Source organism: Colossoma macropomum, unplaced genomic scaffold (assembly GCF_904425465.1).
Source record: "Colossoma macropomum unplaced genomic scaffold, Colossoma_macropomum, whole genome shotgun sequence".
In the NCBI taxonomy this organism is placed as follows: domain Eukaryota; kingdom Metazoa; phylum Chordata; class Actinopteri; order Characiformes; family Serrasalmidae; genus Colossoma; species Colossoma macropomum.
Window position 1 is genome coordinate 29,997,218 of NW_023494794.1, and position 17,326 is coordinate 30,014,543.

The 17,326-nt window shown below is 47.5% G+C and overlaps 1 protein-coding gene across 1 annotated transcript; it reads left to right on the plus strand.

Annotated features, from left to right (window-relative positions):
• The first annotated feature begins 617 nt into the window (after positions 1 to 617).
• On the plus strand, positions 618 to 16,633 carry LOC118814907 (zinc finger Y-chromosomal protein 1). The gene is made up of 8 exons (XM_036580788.1): positions 618 to 744; positions 4,283 to 4,380; positions 5,533 to 5,862; positions 7,343 to 7,492; positions 12,213 to 12,338; positions 12,672 to 12,806; positions 14,072 to 14,215; positions 14,768 to 16,633. The coding sequence occupies exons 2-8, from the start codon at positions 4,314 to 4,316 to the stop codon at positions 16,132 to 16,134; spliced, it is 2,319 nt and encodes a 772-aa protein (XP_036436681.1). The 5' UTR covers positions 618 to 744; positions 4,283 to 4,313; the 3' UTR covers positions 16,135 to 16,633.
• The last annotated feature ends 693 nt before the right edge of the window (positions 16,634 to 17,326 follow it).

The following is a 17,326-nucleotide window of genomic DNA, read 5'->3' on the forward strand; positions in this document are numbered from 1 at the left end:
TAACCATGGAAACTGGTGTGGCATAACCATGGAAATGGGTCTAATGTAACCATGGAAACCAGTGTGGCACAACCATGGAAATGGGAGCAGCGTAGCCATGGAAATGGCTGTAGTGTAACCATGGCAGTGGGTGGTGGTGTACCTGTCACACTCTGACATGGGTTTTTACTGGCAGCATTACTGTATCGCTCGTTTCCCTGTATTCGCCCTGTCTGTAAAGCAGCCATGCAAAGTGTCTTTAAACTGAAACTGAACAAACCTGCTCCCAAATTTCTGCTTGTATTTTTAACGTGTTTGTTCATTGTGTTTATTTTTGCAGTCTGTATTTTAGCTGTTAGCTGCTTTTCTCTTTTTCGGCCTCTCTTTTTTATGCACCGCTTTACTGGCTTTGCTTTTTTACACCATTAGCATTAGCAGCTTCACTGTTGCTCTCTCTCTCTCTCGTGGCCTTGTGTCCGTGCTCTCTCTCGCGCGCCGACTCCTTCCGTGTTTTCCTGCTCCTCTCGCGCTGTGACGTGGTGCGCTGACGGCGGGCGCTCGCGCTGGCTGAGCTGCAGGCTTCTCTCTCTCTCTTTCTCTCCCCCTCCCTCTCTCTGTCTCTCTCTCTCTCTCTGTGTTTCTTTCTCTCCTTCTGCAGCCTCGCGCTCCTCCTCCTCCTCCTCCCTGCGCGCGCTAACACAGCGCAGAGCCCGAGCGGCCTGCGGCTCGAGACGGAGGCCGCACGCACCCACGCCGAAACACGGGGTAAGGAAACGGGCGCGAGGCGCCTCGCTTTGGGCTCGCGCATGCGGCGAGGTTCGCACGGCAGGCGTCGGTGTTTTTCTGGCTCAGTAACGCGCGCGGAGAACAGGCGCGAGGCCTAAACGGGGCCCAGGCCTCGAGAAGGCCGCGCGCGAGGCCTCGGAAAAAGCGGGGGGAGGGGTGTGCATGTGTCTGAGGGAGAGAGAGAGTTAATGAAAAAAAAAAAACACTGTGTTTTGAGAAGCGCGCGCTGGCTTAAGAACACTGCTTGTGTTACAGTAATGGGGGTGCATGCATGCATTTGTGTGTAGATGGATGCATGCATGAGTGTGTGCATGCATATGTGTTGTGAGCGTGCGTGCACGCGCGCTTTCGCTATTGTAACCCCCCACCCGCCGCCTTCTCCTCGACCACCTCCTCCACCGCCCCCCCCTTTCAAAATGGCGCTCGCGGGAAGGTTTTTGTTTTTTTGTGCAGCAGTGAGGGAGGGAGAGGCGCCATGTTCCGCGCTCGCGCAGCAAAGCTTTACAGTGCATGCTCAGTTGAGCTCGTGCGAGGTGCATCGGCCGTTCAGTTGTTTGTACAGTGATCTCTGCTGCATTGTCCCTCCCAGCTGGTCCAGTCATGCAGGTGCAGCCCCCCTGATGGGGGTTGCCGAGGGAGGCATCGTGTCAGGAAAGCGCCGAGAGGAACCAAGGCTCTCAAGAGGAACCCGTGTTCCTCTGGGCCCGGCTGTGGTGCAGCACATGCAGCGTGTCTGGCACTTTGGTGCAGTAATGCATTAGGAATGCATTGTTGTAGTGCCGCGGATCCCAGTCAGTCCTGGATACCTCAGTGCTCTGCACGTCATTGTGCACACCTGACCCTCTTAAAAAAGATGGTTCTTCAAGGGTTCTTTAGTGAAGAAAGTGGTTCTGTTCAGAACCATGAACACTCACATACCATTTGCATGATTAAAGGGTTCTTTGCATTGTGAAAGGGTTCTGCTGTTATTATGTCAAGCTTGTAACAATTGAAGAACCCTTTTGTGTGCTATACAGAACCCTTTACAAAAAGGTTATATATAGAACCATCTACAGCACCTTCTCCATCAGTCTGAAGAACACTTTTGTGATGCAGAGAAGCCTTTAATCATGCAAGGGGTTCTGTGAGTGTGTATGGTTCCACATGGAACCATTTCCTTTACTGAAGAACCATCTTTTTTAAAAGTGTACACTCTTAAAAAATGGTTCTTCAATGGTTCTGTTTAGAGCCGTGAGTTCTGTTGAACCATTTCATGCATACATGGTTCTTTGCATGGTAAAATGGTTCTTCAGATCGATGGAGAATGTGTCGTACATGGTAAGTATGAAATGGTTCAATAAAGAACTCATGGCTTTAAATAGAACCACTGGCTTTTCTAAAGAACCCTTAAAGAACCATCTTTTTTAAGAGCCGAAATGAGAAATGTAACTGTCACTGTGTCAGTTGTGAACATGCCTACTCTCCTCGCAGCGGTGCTGTAGTGAGTGAGACTGTCCTCTTTAAAGACTGGGAAAACCCCCTTCTAATGATGCGTCTTGAAGGTGGGAGGAGCTTCTGAAAGAGCTTTTGAAGGGGGAGGGGCACCGTGTGAAATGTTGTTGGAGGAATGGAACACAGAATAACACAGCAGCTAATCAATTAAATAGAAGTAAACAAATAAAATTAAAGAACAGTGAATGACCTGAAATGGAAACCTGAGGCTGAACCGCCCCATATTGAGTTGAATCAGGTGTTCTAGATAAGGGACGTCACGGAAACGTGTGCGGAAGGGCAGCAGCACAGTGTTACGATCTCATTCAAATTTAACCCCGTAAACCGGCTTCTCCTCGTTTCAGAAAGTCTCTGTCAGAGGTTAACGAGGGAGTGAGCTGCCCAGGTTAGCTAAAGAGTCAGTGAGGGAGCTTAGCATTAGGCAGTGATGGCATCAGTACATTTAAACCCAGACGACTGTAGATCATAATGAAGACATGAACATTGGACTCTGGAAACAAAGTTACAAAGAGGGAACACAAGGCCCTGGGTTATAGACATTTAATGAGCAAATAAAGAGCTGGGGGCACGTAGAACCCTGGGAACATGGGACTTAAGGAACATAGGGCCCTGGGAACACAGGGCTTTAGGAATATAGGGCTTTAGGAACATAAGGCCCTGGTAACAAAGAACCTTGGGAACGTAGGGCTTTAGGAACCCAGGGACCTAGTAACATAGAACCTTGAGAACAAAGGGCATTAGGAACATAGGGCTTTAGGAACACAAGGACCTAGTAACATAGAACCCTGGGAACATAGGGCTTTAGGAACACAGGGACATAGTAACATAGAACCCTGGGAACATAGGGCTTTAGGAACACAGGGACCTAGTAACATAGAACCCTGGGAACATAGGGCTTTAGGAACATAGGGGTTTAGGAACACAGGGACATAGTAACATAGAACCCTGGGAACATAGGGCCCTGGTAACATAGAACCCTGGGAACATAGGGCTTTGGAAACATAGTGGCCTGGGAATGTAGGGCTTTAGGAACACAGGGACCTAGGAACATAGAACCCTGGGAACATAGGGCCCTAGGAACACAGGGACATAGTAACGTAATAACATCGGTGTAGATTTTGCATTGCAGATTAAAACGACATGCATTAAACATTGTTTTAGGCAGGACTTCACTAAACCTGAAGGTTCTCTCATCCTCACTGGATCTACAGTCGTCTACGTTTACAGCATTAATAATAAGCATTATTAATGTTCGGTTCATGTTCTGATTCGTATTCTTTTCTGCTTCTCAATCAGAAATGTTTCTGCCCAAAGTCTTCTTAAAACTATTGTAAAAAGCTCTATAATGTTCATATGATCCACACAGTCACTCTGACAGACTGTAGTACACTACAGGAAGCGTAGGGGGCGATGTGGCTTCTACTGTTTCATTTAAAAAGCTCTATAATGTTCATATGATCCACACAGTCACTCTGACAGACTGTAATACACTACAGGAAGTGTAGGGGGCGATATGGCTTCCACTTTTTCATTTCTGTAGTGATTTTCTGTTGGACAGACAGAATTTTGAATGATGTGAACTCCAAAGAGAGGGAGCACCTGAAGAAGGCAGAACAGAGAGATTCGTTAGTTGAATTATTCAATTTTTATTGAATTAAAAATTATTGATTTTTAGAAATAATCGTTAGTTGTAGTCCTGAGTGTTGGGTTAGTGTGCGTCCATCAGCTTCTATTTGAAGGCAGCTGTCGTGAGTCAGTGCCTTATAAGGCAGCGTTGTCCGCTGTGTCGGTTTTGGTGTTTTCTGATTTTTTTTCTAACTGCATCAGCGTGGGCGCACAGGATTATGGGATATGTAATGGAGGAACTTAGCGCAGGTAGCGTTTATCGATCAGCCTCAGAGTGCTGTGTGGGTAGGCGACATTTATGAGGTTTCAAATGCAGCCTTTGTCTTGCTTTGCTAAGTCTGTTTTGATTGGCTGTCTGTGTGTGGAGCAGCTCTTTGATTGGTCGATTTTGCTGGTCTAGGTTTTAGGGAGGCCAATGAAGAGTAAGGACGATGGATGAAGATGTGGCGAGACTTGCACTCCGTTCCCAAGAGCCGAAGATCATCCTCCATGGCTCAGGTACAGTACGGTCTCCAGGATCAGTCGACTGGTCAGCAGTTTTATTTTATACTTTTGTCGTAGCATATATATATATATATATATCATTCTGACCACCTCCTTGTTTCTCCACTCACTGTCCATTTTATCAGCTCTACTTACTATATAGGTGCACTTTGTAGTTCTACAGTTACAGACTGTAGTCCATCTGTTTCTCTGATACTTTGTTAGCCCCCTGTTCTTCAGTGGTCAGGACCCCCATGGACCCTCACAGAGCAGGTACTATTTGGGTGGTGGATCATTCTCAGCACTGCAGTAACACTGACATGGTGGTGGTGTGTTAGTGTGTGTTGTGCTGGTCTGAGTGGATCAGACACAGCAGTGCTGCTGGAGTTTTTAAACACTGTGTCCACTCCCTGTCCACTCTTAGACACTCCTACCTTGTCAGTCCACCTTGCAGATGTAAAGTCAGAGACGATAGCTCATCTGCTGCTGCACAGTTTGTGTTGGTCATCCTCTAGTCCTTCATCAGTGGTCACAGGACGCTGCCCACAGGATGCTGTTGGCTGGATATTTTTGGTTGGTGGACTATTCTCAGTCCAGCAGTGACACTGAGGTGTTTAAAAACTCCAGCAGCACTGCTGTATCTGATCCACTCAGACCAGCACAACACACACTAACACACCACCACCACGTCAGTGTTACTGCAGTGCTGAGAATGATCCACCACCCAAATAGTACCTGCTCTGTGAGGGTCCATGGGGGTGCTGACCACTGAAGAAGTGGTCATAAGAAGTGACAAGGGTCATAAATACACCATATCACTCTGCAGTCTGCATATTACTACCCTGTGGAAGGCCTTCAAAAGGTTCCCCCTTTCTCTTTCTTTCTTTCTCTCTTTCTTTCTTTCTTTCTTTTCCTTGTTTTGTTTTTATTTTATCTCTAGCAGGTGTTTTATTGTCTTTTTAAAGCTTTGTTTCACATTTTTGTCTCTAATTCTTGCTCTTCTTCTTTTTGCTGCTGATTCTTTTTCTTTCTTTGTTTTTGTCTTTAATGTGTTTCTGATCATTTCCTTATTCCTTTTTGTCTTTCGTCTGTGTGTGTTTATATTTCCGATCGCGGTCCTTATTCCTCCTCTGCTCTGATTTCTGTCTCTGGTGGTCTGTGTATCAGATGATGGGGGGCTGTGTGGAGAGGAGTACGTGGTGGAGCTGCAGGAGACGGTGTTGGTATCCGAGGGAGACGGTGATGGAGACGGAGACGGAGACGTGGAGGCCGACGCTGTGAGAGGGTTCTCCTCAGATGAACTCGTCATCCAGGATGCCGTGGAGGACGTGGTCGCCGATGACGACGAGGGCGTTGCCGTGGAGACGTGCGTGATGTCTCTGGAGGGCGAGGAGGAGGAAGAGGAGGGCGTTGCCATGGCGGAGATGACTGAGGACATGCTGGTAGAGGAGAGAGAGAACGACTCGGACACCTGCGGAGATTACCTGATGATTTCCTGTAAGATTCATTCATTCGTTCACTCATTCTTCTTCACACACCTCCAATCCTGCGGGGAGTACCTGATGATTTCCTATAGTAATTTCCTATATTCATTCATTCACTCATTTCCTCACTCACTCGTTCATACTCACATACACTTCCATCCTGTGGAGATTAACCAGTGATGTGCTGCAAGACTCATTCTCTCATTCTTACTCCCACGCCCCCGACCTGCAGAGATTACTCATTCATTCAGGACTTCACTCATTCGTTCATTTGTTCACTCTAGCTTGCTCTCTTGCATCCCCATTTTCTGGCGATTATCTGATGATGTCCTGTAAGAGACATTCAGTCATTCATTCATTAATGCATCCATTCATTCACTCATTCACTCATTCTTTATTATATATTAACAAAGTCATTCATTTACGCATCCATTCATTTACTCATTCTCAAATAATTAGTTACTCAGTCAATTTAATCATTCATTTATTTATACATCCATTCATTCATTCATTCACTTATTCATAATTAATTAGTTACTTAATCCATACATTAATTCATTTATGCATCCATGCATTCACACATTTTTAATTAATGAATTCATTCATTCATTCTTTCGTTCATTCACTAATTCCTACTCACTCATCGCTCCACCCTGAGGAGGTTACCTGGTGATTGACTGCAAAGTTCATTCATTCATTCATGTGACCAGCATCTGGATTCCTAGACTGAGATCAGGCCTAAGCCCGAACCACAGGAGGTTTTTAATGGGGAAACATTATTGATATTAGTTTAGTTCAAACCCCTGAATTATGAGGTCGTTTAGTAGCTGAAATCTGAGTTTTGCAACATGTCAGCACTGCTGCCCACTGAACTGACCCCACCAAAAGGACCAAAACTGCAGGCTGCAGTTTGAGTAGCTGGAGTTGGAATATAACAGTGTTGAAGTTTAATAGTAAACTTACTTTCATCTTGTTTGTAGCATTAGATTTTGATTTTTTAACGACCTCGTAATTCAGAGGATCCAGTGAGAGAAGGAGGAGACGGTCACTGGATGGAAACTGTCCTCTGTTTATGAGGAAAGCCCCACCCTTCAATAAAAAGAGCCAATCAGCTTGCTGTTTTAGCTGCAAGTGGAAAAAGCCCCCCTGATAGTGGAGATATGCGCAGCAGCCAGAACAAGCTGGAAAATCATACGTGTTGTGCATTATTTGAACCAAATGGTGCAAATTATTTGTGTTTTTGTCAGATTTTATTATTGAGTTCAAATGTGCTTTTGAAAGTTATCATGGCTTTTATTTTCAGTTTTAAAAGTCTCTCTACGTTTAAAGTCTTGTATGACTGGAAAGAACTGCCCGGGGGGCGTGGCCAAGAGATGGCCGACAGGTGGACACACTGTCCTGGTACCTGTCTGGTATCAGTGTTGCCCACAAAACCCTCATATCGTTCAGGTTTCAATGTGACTCAGTGTCTCTCGCTCTCTGTCTCCCCCCAGTGGACGAGGCGGGGAAGATGGTTTCTGCTGATGGAGAGGAAGTGACGGTGGAAGGAGCGCTAGGTGATCAGGAAGTGGAGAAAGACGAGGACGGACAGGAGGTCATTAAAGTTTACATCTTCAAAGCCGACTCTGGGGAGGACGACCTCGGTGAGCCCGTGTCTGTTTTACTGCTTTGGTCTGCTTTGTTTATGAAGCTCTATAAGCAGTAGTTCTTTTTTCAAGATCAGTTCACTGCAGTGACACTTCACGACAGTGCCGACTGCCCCGGTCAGCTTTCCACATTTAGGCCACTAGAAATGCCTTTGAGATTTTTCACCAATGTTCACATTCACAGATATTCATCATGAATAACTAGAAAACAGCTTTTCTACTTTTTGTCAGAATTCACCAGCTGTTAGCGTAACCTTCACCACAGCTAACGTAACAACGTCACAGCCTATACAGCTGTTATAAAGCGTCGTACTCTCAGTGGCAGTGCTGAAAATAATAATGGCTGAAAAAATCACAGAGTGGAGCGGTACAAAGAATTTGTGTGGCTGCAGAGTGATTTTGGTGGGATGGACTGTGATTTTGGTGAAATGCGATTGCGGGTTTTGGTGGAGTGCGAGTTTTGGTGGAGTGTGAGTTTAGGGGAGTGCGAGTTTGGTGGAGTGTGAGTGCGAGTTTGGTGGAGTGCGAGTGCGAGTTTGGTGGAGTGCGGGTGCGAATTTTGGTGGAGTGCGAGTTTGGAGGAGTGTGAGTTTTTGTGGAGTGCGAGTTTTGGTGGAGTGCGAGTTTGGTGGAGTGCGAGTTTTTGTGGAGTGCGAGTTTTTGTGGAGTGCGAGTTTGGTGGAGTGCGAGTGCGAGTTTTGGTGGAGTGCGAGTTTTGGTGGAGTGCGAGTTTTGGTGGAGTGTGAGTTTAGGGGAGTGCGAGTTTGGTGAGGTGTGAGTGTGAGTTTTGGGGGAGTGTGAGTGTGAGTTTGGTGGAGTGCAAGTTTGGTGGAGTGCGAGTTTGGTGCAGTGCGAGTTTGGTGGAGTGCGAGTTTTGTGGAGTGCGAGTTTTGTGGAGTGCGAGTGCGAGTTTTGTGGAGTGCGAGTTTTGTGGAGTGCGAGTTTTGTGGAGTGCGAGTTTTGTGGAGTGCGAGTTTGGTGGAGTGCGAGTTTTGTGGAGTGCGAGTTTGGTGGAGTGCGAGTTTGGTGGAGTGCGAGTGCGAGTTTTGTGGAGTGCGAGTTTTGTGGAGTGCGAGTTTTGTGGAGTGCGAGTTTGGTGGAGTGCGAGTGTGAGTTTTGTGGAGTGTGAGTTTTGTGGAGTGTGAGTTTTGTGGAGTGTGAGTTTTGTGGAGTGCGAGTTTGGTGCAGTGCGAGTTTGGTGGAGTGCGAGTGCGAGTTTGGTGCAGTGCGAGTTTGGTGCAGTGCGAGTTTTGTGGAGTGCGAGTTTTGTAGAGTGCGAGTTTTGTAGAGTGCGAGTTTTGTGGAGTGCGAGTTTGGTGGAGTGCGAGTGCGAGTTTGGTGGAGTGCGAGTTTGGTGGAGTGCGAGTGCGAGTTTGGTGCAGTGCGAGTTTGGTGCAGTGCGGGTTTGGTGGAGTGCGAGTTTTGTGGAGTGCGAGTTTGGTGGAGTGCGAGTGCGAGTTTGGTGGAGTGCGAGTTTGGTGGAGTGCGAGTTTGGTGGAGTGCGAGTTTGGTGGAGTGCGAGTGCGAGTTTGGTGCAGTGCGAGTTTGGTGGAGTGCGAGTGCGAGTTTGGTGCAGTGCGAGTTTGGTGCAGTGCGAGTTTGGTGCAGTGCGGGTTTGGTGGAGTGCGAGTTTTGTGGAGTGCGAGTTTGGTGGAGTGCGAGTTTGGTGGAGTGCGAGTGCGAGTTTGGTGGAGTGCGAGTTTGGTGGAGTGCGAGTTTGGTGGAGTGCGAGTTTGGTGGAGTGCGAGTTTTGTGGAGTGCGAATGCGAGTTTGGTGGAGTGTGAGTTTTGTGGAGTGCGAGTGCGAGTTTGGTGGAGTGCGAGTTTGGGGGGAGTGCGAGTTTGGTGCAGTGCGAGTTTGGTGGAGTGCGAGTTTGGTGGAGTGCGAGTTTTGTGGAGTGCGAGTTTGGTGCAGTGCGAGTTTGGTGCAGTGCGAGTTTGGTGGAGTGCGAGTTTGGTGGAGTGCGAGTTTGGTGCAGTGCGAGTTTGGTGCAGTGCGAGTTTGGTGGAGTGCGAGTTTTGTGGAGTGAGTTTTGTGGAGTGCGAGTTTTGTGGAGTGCAAGTTTTGTGGAGTGTGAGTTTTGTGGAGTGCGAGTGCGAGTTTGGTGGAGTGTGAGTTTGGTGGAGTGCGAGTTTGGTGGAGTGCGAGTTTGGTGGAGTGCGAGTTTTGGTGCAATGCGAGTTTTGGTGCAATGCGAGTTTTGGGGGAGTGCGAGTTTTGGTGCGGTGCGAGTTTTGGTGCAGTGCGAGTTTTGGGGGAGTGCGAGTTTTGGTGCAGTGCGAGTTTAGGGGAGTGTGAGTGCGAGTTTTGGTGGAGTGCGAGTTTTGGTGGAGTGTGAGTTTAGGGGAGTGCGAGTTTGGTGAGGTGTGAGTGTGAGTTTTGGGGGAGTGTGAGTGTGAGTTTGGTGGAGTGCAAGTTTTGTGGAGTGCGAGTTTTGTGGAGTGCGAGTGCGAGTTTGGTGGAGTGCGAGTGCGAGTTTGGTGGAGTGCGAGTTTGGTGGAGTGCGAGTTTGGTGGAGTGCGAGTTTTGTGGAGTGCGAATGCGAGTTTGGTGGAGTGCGAGTTTGGTGGAGTGCGAGTTTTGTGGAGTGCGAATGCGAGTTTGGTGGAGTGCGAGTTTGGTGGAGTGCGAGTTTTGTGGAGTGCGAATGCGAGTTTGGTGGAGTGCGAGTTTGGTGGAGTGCGAGTTTTGTGGAGTGCGAGTGCGAGTTTTGTGGAGTGCGAGTGCGAGTTTGGTGGAGTGCGAGTTTGGTGGAGTGTGAGTTTTGTGGAGTGTGAGTTTTGTGGAGTGTGAGTTTTGTGGAGTGCGAGTTTGGTGCAGTGCGAGTTTGGTGCAGTGCGAGTTTTGTGGAGTGTGAGTTTTGTGGAGTGTGAGTTTTGTGGAGTGTGGAGTGTGAGTTTTGTGGAGTGTGAGTTTGGTGCAGTGCGAGTTTGGTGCAGTGCGAGTTTTGTGGAGTGCGAGTTTTGTGGAGTGTGAGTTTTGTGGAGTGTGGAGTGTGAGTTTTGTGGAGTGCGAGTTTGGTGCAGTGCGAGTTTGGTGGAGTGCGAGTTTGGTGGAGTGCGAGTTTTGTGGAGTGCGAGTGCGAGTTTTGTGGAGTGCGAGTGCGAGTTTGGTGGAGTGCGAGTTTTGTGGAGTGCGAGTTTTGTGGAGTGCGAATGCGAGTTTGGTGGAGTGTGAGTTTTGTGGAGTGTGAGTTTGGTGGAGTGCGAGTTTTGTGGAGTGCGAGTTTTGTGGAGTGCGAATGCGAGTTTGGTGGAGTGTGAGTTTTGTGGAGTGTGAGTTTGGTGGAGTGCGAGTTTTGTGGAGTGCGAGTGCGAGTTTGGTGGAGTGTGAGTTTTGTGGAGTGTGAGTTTTGTGGAGTGCGAGTTTGGTGCAGTGCGAGTTTGGTGCAGTGCGAGTTTTGTGGAGTGTGAGTTTTGTGGAGTGTGAGTTTTGTGGAGTGCGAGTTTGGTGCAGTGCGAGTTTGGTGCAGTGCGAGTTTGGTGCAGTGCGAGTTTGGTGCAGTGCGAGTTTTGTGGAGTGTGAGTTTTGTGGAGTGTGAGTTTTGTGGAGTGCGAGTTTGGGGGGAGTGCGAGTTTGGTGCAGTGCGAGTTTGGTGCAGTGCGAGTTTTGTGGAGTGTGAGTTTTGTGGAGTGTGAGTTTTGTGGAGTGCGAGTTTGGTGCAGTGCGAGTTTGGTGCAGTGCGAGTTTGGTGGAGTGCGAGTTTTGTGGAGTGAGTTTTGTGGAGTGCGAGTGCGAGTTTTGTGGAGTGCGAGTTTGGTGGAGTGCGAGTGCGAGTTTGGTGGAGTGCGAGTTTGGTGGAGTGCGAGTTTTGGTGCAATGCGAGTTTTGGTGCAGTGCGAGTTTTGGGGGAGTGCGAGTTTTGGTGCAGTGCGAGTTTTGGTGCAGTGCGAGTTTTGGTGCAGTGCGAGTTTTGGGGGAGTGCGAGTTTGGTGCAGTGCGAGTTTTGGTGGAGTGCGAGTTTAGGGGAGTGCGAGTGCGAGTTTGGTGGAGTGCGAGTTTTGGTGCAGTGCGAGTTTGGTGGAGTGCGAGTTTAGGGGAGTGCGAGTGCGAGTTTGGTGCAGTGCGAGTTTTGGTGCAGTGCGAGTTTGGTGCAGTGCGAGTTTTGGTGCAGTGCGAGTTTGGTGGAGTGCGAGTTTGGTGCAGTGCGAGTTTGGTGCAGTGCGGTTTTGAGAAGGATGTGGTTGTTCTATCCAGCATGTTGTCAGTTTCAACAGCAGCAGACGGTTCACTCTGCACTGGGAGAGACTCGTTTTGAGCAGTGGTTCTCTGACTGGTCCTCTGTGACCTCAGACGGTCCAGATTTTCACTCTGTCACTGTGAGTTGGGTTGGAGTAAAAACATGGACTGTCTGGGGTCCCTGAGGACCGGCTTGAGAACCACAAGGTTTATTTAAAAGCACGACCACAGCTTTGAACAGGTGGCGTTACAGCGCGGTGATCTTCAGTGACCACAGTAACAAACCTCAGCTCTTCAGTCAGGCTGACCGTAGAGAGGAAAACAAGGATCTCTTCACGTCATTCGCTGGTTTGACTGGCATAATGATCATAATGATCAAAGCTCAGGACAGAAAGCAGCACCTGGCTGGTTTTGGCACTGAAACAGTCTTGTTCATCTTGTATGCAATAAACTTGTTTCTGTTACGCGTCCATAACTGTTTCTCTCTCTCTCTCTCTCTCTCTCTCTCTCTCTCTCTCTCTCTCTCTCCTTGTTTAGGTGAGCCGGTGGATATAGGTGAAGGTGACTCTGAGACCCTGGCTCTGACGGACTCAGTGGGCCGGCCACTGAGGGAGAAAATGGTGTACATGTCTGTGGGAGATGGTCATCACACTCAGAGTGATGGTCAGTCAGTATCTGTATCAATAAAGCATTTTTAAAGAGCTCATATCCTGCATTGTTCAGTGTTTCCATCTCTTACACTTAAACAGGCTGTTTTCGTTAAAGAGACCGATATGTAAATGAGCTCTGTTCTGATTGGCTGTCGTCTATTGTGCCTCACTCAGATGGGCTGATTCGCTCTGTCGTGCTGTGTTTCCCTGGTTTTAATGGAACTGTGGAATAAATGTTCTGGTAAACCGTTTAGGAGGTCCCTCTTTCTGCTGAGCTGTGTACAGAGGTGTCTTTTTGATGAAGTTCCTCTGTCTGACGTTTATATGATGTGTGTGTGTTTATCAGGAAGTTCTAAGCCCTCTGATGAGGTGTATATGGAGGTGGTCGTCGGTGGGGAGGAGCCAGTTCCTCACGACCGGCCGTACGACAGCACCGCACTCAGCAAGGACTTCATGCCTGTGGCCTGGGCCGCCGCCTACGGTCAGACACTCACACACAAACTGAGTTTCCTCTACATCCTGTACACGTTTATACGAGTTCATGCAGGATTGAGAGCTTCACAGTCTATAATGGATCAAAGAATAATTTGTGTGGACTCACTGAGCACTTTATTAAACCACCTACCACTGTCCACTTTATCAGCTCCACTGACCACACAGTTTCACTCTGTAGTTCTACAGTTACAGACTGTAGTCCATCTGTTTCTCTGATACTTTGTTACCCTGTTCTTCAGTGGTCAGGACCCCCATGGACCTTCACAGAGCAGGTAGTTGGGCGGTGGGACATTCTCAGCACTGCAGTAACACTGACATGGTGGTGGTGTGTTAGTGTGTGTTGTGCTGGTGTGAGTGGATCAGACACAGCAGTGCTGCTGGAGTTTTTAAACACTGTGTCCACTCACTGTCCACTCTATTAGACACTCCTACCTTGTAAAGTCAGAGACGATAGCTCATCTGCTGCTGCACAGTTTGTGTTGGTCATCCTCTAGTCCTTCATCAGTGGCCAGAGGACGCTGCCCACAGGACATTGCCTGCTTCAGAAGTATATGGTTCTATATAGAACATTTTTGAAAAGGGTTCCGTATAGCGTCATATATATCTTCTATTTTTACAAACAAGAAGAACCCTTTTTGGTCCTATATAGAACCATATACAACACGTTCTCCATCAATCTGAAGAACCATTTCACCATGCAGAGAACCAATTAAGCATGCAGATGGTTCCATATAGAACTCATGGTTCTAAACAGAATCATTCCCTTTACTAAAGAAACCTTGAAGAGCCATGTTTTTTGAGAGCGAATACATCCTTGTAAGTTTCAGTGTGAGTGGGTGGGGCTAAACTGCTGTAGGCTAAATAGGCAGATATATGTAAATGCATTGGTTTTTATGACATCACATAAAACATTATACACATTAAAAGATAACTTCCTGTATTACAGTCTGTCAGAGTGACTGTGTGGATCATATGAACATTATAGAGCTTTTTAAATGAAACAGTAGAAGCCATATCGCCCCCTACACTTCCTGTAGTGTATTACAGTCTGTCAGAGTGACGGTGTGGATCATATGAACATTATAGAGCTTTTTAAATGAAACAGTAGAAGCCATATCGCCCCCTACACTTCCTGTAGTGTATTACAGTCTGTCAGAATGACTGTGTGGATCATATGAACATTATAGAGGAGTCTTGATTTCACTGCATCATTTCTGTCATAAATGTAACGCAGTTTGTGTTGTGTTGTAGGAGCAGATGATCATGAGGGCTGTGAGAACAGAAACGGTGCTGCGAGTGCTTTGCTGCACATAGACGAGTCCGATGCTCTGGATAAACTGAACCGACAGCACGGAAAGAACCGGAGACGAGCGGAACCAAGACAGGTGCAGACAGGTATGCATCAAAACGTGTTTAACTAATGGCTTTGTTTTCAATTTAAAGCGCTTTAGTTTCACTTTTAACAAACAGGCATTTCTTCCTTATTTTATTTTTAGAAAGGCATCTTTATTAAGCTAATTTTAATAACACATACCCACTTTATCTTTAGTCTCCTATTTAACCTTTTTATTTTGCGTATTTGGACTTTATATTTCCAATTATTATCATTTTAGCATTTTTATTCCATTTCTTTTGCTCTTTTTTCCTTTTTTTTTGTTTTCTATGTTTTAATTTTAATTTTTTACTCTGAAGCACTTTAAACTTGCCTGTAAATTTCTTTTTTTTCATTGTGCATTGTTTCATTTACAGTATTTTGTTCTATATATATGCATTTTTTCTTGATATTTTTTTTTTAATGTATGAAAGGTGCTACATCAATACAGCCGGTTATATTATTGTTATTGCTGTTGTTACTATTATTAGTAGTAATAGTAGTGGTATGATTATTATGCTTTTTCATTTTACTTCATCTTGTTCCTCTTCCTTTTTTCATATTATCTCTTCCAGCGATCATTATTGGTCCGTACGGTCAGCCGCTGACCGTCTACCCCTGCATGCTGTGTGGCAAGAAGTTCAAGTCTCGCGGTTTCCTGAAGCGCCACACCCGAAACCACCACCAGGACGTCCTGACCCGCAAGAAGTACCAGTGCACGGACTGCGACTTCACCACCAACAAGAAGGCCAGCCTGCACAACCACATGGAGGTCCACGCCCTCAGCACCAAGGCGCCGTTCGAGTGTGAGACGTGCGGGAAAGACTTCCACCAGCAGGCGGCGCTGTTTTCCCACCGGCTCCAGCACCACCACCGCGAACAGAAACCTCCGGCGTCCGTCGCCTCTCCGCCGCCCCCTGCCGGCGCCACCACGAAAATGCACAAGTGCAAGTTTTGCGAGTACGAGACGGCGGAGCAGGGCTTGCTGAATCGCCACCTGCTGGCCGTCCACAGCAAAAGCTTTCCGCACATTTGCGTGGAGTGCGGTAAGGGTTTCAGACACCCGTCGGAGCTCAAGAAGCACATGCGCACGCACACGGGCGAGAAGCCCTACTCGTGCATGTACTGCGACTACAAGTCGGCCGACTCGTCCAACCTGAAGACGCATGTGAAGACGAAACACAGCCGTGAGCTTCCGTTCCGGTGCGAGCGCTGCGGCCAGACTTTCGGCGAGGAGGACGAGCTAACGCAGCACTCCGCCACGCACGAGGAAGGCCGCGGCAACCACCAGTGCGGCCACTGTGAGCACCGCAGCTCGAACTCCAGCGACCTCAAGCGCCACGTCATCTCCGTACACACTAAAGACTACCCTCACAAGTGCGCGGTGTGCGGAAAGGGCTTCCATCGTCCATCGGAGCTTAAAAAGCACTCGGCGTCCCACAAGGCCAAGAAAATGCACCAGTGCCGCCACTGCAACTTTAAAATCGCAGATCCGTTCGTGCTTAGCCGCCACATTCTGTCGGTCCACACTAAAGAACAGCAACAACAACAGTCACCACCACAATCGCCACAACAACCACAGCCGCCACCACCACAACAGCAGCAACAGCAGCCTTCAATACAAACCCCTTCACCGCCGGTGCCGTCGCAGGAGAAAATCGCCCCCAAGAGGACTATAGGTGCGGCGCAGCTAGCGCTAGGTGGCGCGGCTATGATTAAAAAGGTTGTGGGTGGGAAGGGGCCGCGAGAGCGGCGGGTCTATCAGTGTCAGTACTGTGATTACAGCACTGGAGATGCTTCTGGCTTCAAAAGACACGTCATCTCCATCCACACCAAGGACTACCCGCACCGCTGCCAGTTCTGCTCCAAGGGCTTCCGGAGGCCCTCCGAGAAGAACCAGCACATCATGCGCCACCACAAAGACATGGTGCCGGCTGAGTGAAGCCGGACTCTTCATCACCTTCATGCCGCTCCCACCCCCTCCTCCCGGCCGTGCCTCTTAATTCCTCTCCACTTGCTTCCATTATAATGCTAAATGGCCAATGACTCACTAGTGACATCACTCTCAACTCGTGGCAAACCTCTGCACAAGGTCGCCCGTTAAAGGCGGTAGTTTTGGCAAAGATCAGTTTCACATGTTTAGTGTCGGAATGTGGCGCTACAGGGCTAATGTAACCAGCAAGTAATGGCCTTAGCATCACCTGCATGCCAAAGAAACTCGCTTTTGTGGTTTCTGACTATCTACAACCATGGAGTAAAGAACATTAGCATAGCTAAAAACAGTAGCAGCTTCCATTAATGATGCTAACTTCTGTTGTTGCTGTTTAGCTACATTAGCCTCGTAGTTCCACCAGAGCCGGTTTATGAGGAGCCTGGCCTCTTCTTATTTCCACCATTATATCAAAAACAGGACTGCAAAACAGCAGAGGGCGCCCACGAGTGAGTCCTCAGTGAATGGGAGTGAATGGAGCTAAACAGCTAAAAATGAAAAGTTAAATAGTTTCTAATCACTGAACCAGAACTTTCCTTTAGTTTTAGAAAGTTGAAGGATGGATTTCACTAAAAAAGCAAAGAAATCTCACCTGTATGTTTCATTTTTACCACAGAAAACTGGTTTTGGGCAGCAGGACGCTAACATTACTGCTACTGAGTGCTGATTGGTTGGTGAGCGGAGCAGCTCATTGGCTGTTTGCACTCACTGACGTTTTAAACTCCTATAACTCGAGTTTAAAAGCTCTTAAAAACATAACAGCAGTGTTAAAATGTTTTATGCTGATCAGGAAATGAATGAATTCTTTTACATTAAAAATGTTTCAGCATTTATAAACTATGATTTTGCTAAAATGCTCCATCTTAACCCATTCATTTTGCACTTGCTCAGTAGCGCCCTCTAGCGTTTGAGAAACCCAGACATTACAGAGTGGTAATTCTCCTCTCTACAAGTTCTCTGGCTCCAGGGCTAAAACTAAAGAAGACACCAAACATGTCTTGGCTGAACATCTACCTATGAGTGAGGGATTTGGGGGAGGGCGCTGTCTAAATCAGATTTTTTGCCAAACTATCGCTTTAACAGGGCCTGTTGTGAACAACTCAGTGTGTGTATGTGGGTCAGTATGTGCTGGTATATTTGTTGT

Bases quoted from the DNA above. Each gene is read 5' to 3' on its own strand.
- LOC118814907 (XM_036580788.1), top strand. From the start codon at position 4,314: ATGGATGAAGATGTGGCGAGACTTGCACTCCGTTCCCAAGAGCCGAAG. The intron at 4,381-5,532 runs GTACAGTACGGT...TCTGTGTATCAG, and splicing joins GATCATCCTCCATGGCTCAG to ATGATGGGGGGCTGTGTGGA. The intron at 5,863-7,342 runs GTAAGATTCATT...GTCTCCCCCCAG, and splicing joins AGATTACCTGATGATTTCCT to TGGACGAGGCGGGGAAGATG.